We start from the raw sequence: 4,230 nt of genomic DNA on the forward strand, positions 1-4,230 counted from the left end.
CCTGCCTCTGCCTCCCGAGTGCTGGGATTAAAGGCGTGCGCCACCACGCCCGGCTTGTACTTGTATTCTTAAAAGTTAATGTCAAAAAAATTTTTTTAAAGGAAAAAAAGTCATTTGTATCCCATTACTAAGTCATCTGTTGTCTCTTTCACCCCTCTTGGCTGTCACTCAGCTCGTACTCCCATGCCTTACGCTGTGCTCTTTCTTTTTTCAAAACAGGAAACAGGCCGTATCCCATCATTTTCCCCATATATAATAAGATCTTCATTGTTCTGGTAAAGATGATGAAAAAAAATCATTCTCTGACTGTCCTTGGAAATACTTGTAACTGTTACTTAGTAGGGTTCATAATTTGTTTCCAGTACACATTGTTATAAATAGCCAGTATTGTCTCTAAAGTTATAGAATAGCAGGCACTCAAAGGCCTCCTGTGCCTTGCTGAGTTAATCTAACTTTTTGATATCTGATGCTAATAGCACTGAGGGCTCTGATTCTGAGAGCACCTCATTTCCTAGGGAAGCTAACCATCGTTACTGAGAAACAGAGCTCAGCTAGCCTCCCTCCTGGACCTTTCTTGGAGGAAGAGGCTGCTCAAGTGTTAGCATTAGGAGATGCGTGCAGTGGCCACATCTCATCCGGCTGACGATGGTTGTTACCTTTGGGATCCTTGCCTCATTCCCAGTAGTTCTAACCTCAGAGCTGACTGACGGGATTTATGGTTGCAGTAACAATGAAGAGGAGAACTGACCCAGAATGCACTGCCCCCCTCAAGAAACAGAAGCGAATTGGGGAGCTTGCCCGGCACCTCAGCTCCACATCTGATGATGAACCTCTCTCCTCTGTCAATCATGCAGCAAAAGGTACACTGGCCTATGTGATCTGAGGCCACTGGCCATCTGGTTGTTTGAATCCTTAGTGCCTGGACTGAGCAGAATGTAGTTCGCTGGCCCTTGAGCAAAATCAGCACATTTGGCAGAAAGATGGAAGCTATAACAGCAGCTCTTCCGTTCTGCTGCTATTCTCCTACTCAGAGTAGGGAAACGTGTTTTAAATTCTAAAAGGTGGAGCGGTTCCAGAAAGTGCCTTTGATCTGTTCCTGGTCCTTCAGCAGGTGACCCCCTCACAGCCTTAAATCAGGTAGAAGTGTTGAGCATTGAATGTGGTGTTTTAAATAGCTATTAATAATTGAGAAGCCCCTCTGTAGAGGTGGGATGGAGCTGCCTGGTCTGACTTGGGTCCTTGCGTACAGTTTTCACAGTTCCTTTAGCAGTTGGAATCAGAAATACTCAGCTGTGGTGGAGTGTCTCCTTGCCTTCACTTTACCTCCAGCTCAAAGATTTGGAAGAAAGATACTATGCTTTATCTGTTTTAACATTGTGGACATTTACAATACATGAATTTCACCCATAATTTCACCAGACAATTAGAAGTACTCTGTTCATTTTAACTCTGACAAGCTGCCTGCCTGCCTTCCTTCCTTTTGTTGTTTGTTTGTTTGTTTGTTTGTTTGTTTGTTTTGAGAGGGGTCTTACTATGTGTCTCTGGTTGTCCTGGAACTCACTATGTAGACAAGATTGGCCTTGAACTCACAGAAAACCATCTGCCTTGGCCTCCGGAGTGCTGGGGTTAAACATGTACACCACTCTACTCGGCTTCCACTCATTCCTGAGAGCTGCTCTATGGAACAAACTCTCGCATGCTGCACTGCTTACGATAGAGCCATACGTCTGGAGAGCAGTGGGCTCACCCAGGTTGTCTGCAGGGCTGCATGCTCTCTCTAGGAAGGCTCTTGGGAAGGACTCCCCTTCCCTCTCTTACTTCTGTAATTCTCTGATGGCTCACTGACAGTCCTTGGTACTGCATGCCTCTGGTGGTAGTGTGTCTCTCTAGTTTCTGCCTCTGCCTTCCTGCATCTGTGTCAACATTTCCCTATTAGGAGGATGTCAGTCATTGGATTAGGACTTATGCCTCTTTAGTGTTATCTTATTTGAACTTGATTATATCTGCAGAGACTCTTGTTTCCAAATAAAAGTCCTCCCCAGTTTATAGGTGACAGGAATTTTGGAGGAGGATGCTGTTTTCAACCCAGTACACTAGCAGACTTGCCTTTTGTATGCCCTGTGAGATCAGTGGTTGACTGGAATGGAGCTTGGTAACAGACTGTTGACTGAAAGGATATGCTACTTCCTTGGTAGGTGTGAGGAAGTGAGGTTCACTTTCTAGTGGTAGGCTCATGGGAGGCCGTGAAGATGGGCAGCCGTGATCTAGGATGGACTCAGTCTCATGATCTTTCCTGTGGAGGTGTGGGTCTTCAAGGTCTCAGTGATGATGGGCACCGTCACATCTTCTGGTTCCTGATTGGATGGGAGGCTGACACTGGAGAGATCACTTGACCTGGTGAGCTTGAGACAAGCCTGAGCAATGTAGTGGGACTCGTCAAAAACAATTGTGAAAATGTCTGAGTGGATTTCAGGGTAGAAAAGAAAGTCTGTATGTGACCAGGGTCATTAAATGGAAAGCAAAAAAAAAAAAAAAAAAAAAACCCCAAAAACTACCAACAACAAAAAAACCCCATGCTTGTGCACAGGTCCTCTTGGTTGTGGAGAGGCCTGTGAGGGAAGGACAAGAGTGAGCGTGTATAGGGAGTAAGTGCTTAGTGCTTGCTTGTTTGTTTGTTTTTTCGAGACAGGGTTTCTCTGTGTAGCCCTGGCTGTCCTGGAACTCACTCTGTAGACCAGGCTGGCCTTGACTTTAGAAATCCACCTGCCTCCCAAGTGCTGGGATTAAAGGCGTGCGCCATCACGCCCAGCTAAGTGCTTAGTGCTAAGTGGATCCTTGGACATGTCCTGCCAGTGACATTGTTAAAAAGAAGAGAGGACAGGTCCCAGGGGAGTAAGGTGAGCATATAGAGTTGGGGCTCCTTTAAGGAAAGTAGTCTGATTAACCTCTTCTTCTTCCTCCTCCTCCTCCTTTTAAATTGTTTTTAAAGATTTATTTATTATTATATATAAGTATACTGTAGATGACTTCAGACACACCAGAAGAGGGTATCAGATCTCATTATAGGTGGTTGTGAGCCACCATGTGGCTGCTGGGAATTGAACTCAGGACCTCTGGAAGAGCAGTCAGTGCTCTTAACCACTGAGCCATCTTTCCAGCACTGTGTTGTTTTTTTCAAAACAGGGTTTCTCTGTGTAGCCCTGGCTGTCCTAGAACTCACACTGTAGACCAGGCTAGCCTCCAACTCTCAGAGATCTGCTTGCCTCTGCCTCTCAAATGCTGGGATCAAAGGTGTCATGCCCGGCTGACATTTTAAAGTTTTAAAAATGTGACTGTGGAAAAAAGAAAAGAAATATTTAAAAAAAAATGTGACTGTGAAGTGTGATTACCAGCCTGGCACAATCCCTTCATTTTACAAAATAGCTTTAACCTTTTCTGGAAGTAGCTTCATGACTCAGTTAGGATTGACAGTGGCTGTTGAGTGTAAGGAGTGGAGATTTGAAGCTGGCCAGTTTCTCTTGTGTCTGACAATACCAGGTGGTTTCTTTCAGTTGCAGAAAGCGAGGCAGGAGGCAGAGGCAAACCCTCAGAGGTACATACTTCCAGGTTAATTTACCATAGGAAGAGGGCAGCCTCATAGGGTCCCGAGTCAGGACAGGAGTCCACCTGACCACTCAGTGGTTCCTGTTCGCTCTTCCATGACTGGCAGCGGAGCAAATGCTTAAAGCATAATGATTGGACAGGATTGAGAAAAGATCATAGTGTCAGTTTCCTAAGAGCCTTACCATGCCTGATGTCTTTACTTTGCCCCTCCTCCTCCATCTTGTTGACCGTGTTCCTCTTAGGTTTTCCTGGACAGTGTACTTGGGCAAGTGTGCCATCTTGTCACAGGAGTTGAAGGTGCAGCTTTCCTCTCCGGGTTGTTGAATTCCAGAAGGGTGCTTCCACTTGCTCTAGCTGCCTCTACCTGCACACACTGTTCAGCTAGATGGCTGAGAAATGCCCTTTGGGAACAATCGGAAAAGAGAAGAGTTGTAGTGACTTCCTGTCTGGACCTTGTGTCTTGATTGATGCGATGGTTGTTTAGCCGAACGATTCAATCAGTTTGTTTGTTTGACATTATTCACAAGGTAGATACATTGCTAGGTCAGCAGCCTGACCTTTATCCAGGGAAAAGAAGGAGGGGATGTTAACCCTGGCCACCTTGGCATCATTCATGCTCTTCCAGGG

General features: G+C 45.6%; 1 protein-coding gene across 1 annotated transcript in view; it reads left to right on the plus strand.

Moving 5' to 3' along the window:
- Positions 1 to 4,230, plus strand: part of Cmtr1 (cap methyltransferase 1) — a 42,879-nt gene that overhangs the window by 2,024 nt on the left and 36,625 nt on the right. Inside the window, exon 2 of the mRNA XM_021149870.1 lies at positions 726 to 860. Coding sequence (XP_021005529.1) covers positions 731 to 860 — 130 coding nt within the window. The 5' untranslated portion in view covers positions 726 to 730. The remainder of the gene's footprint in view (positions 1 to 725; positions 861 to 4,230) is intronic.

Source organism: Mus caroli, chromosome 17 (genome assembly GCF_900094665.2).
Source record: "Mus caroli chromosome 17, CAROLI_EIJ_v1.1, whole genome shotgun sequence".
Lineage (NCBI taxonomy): Eukaryota > Metazoa > Chordata > Mammalia > Rodentia > Muridae > Mus > Mus caroli.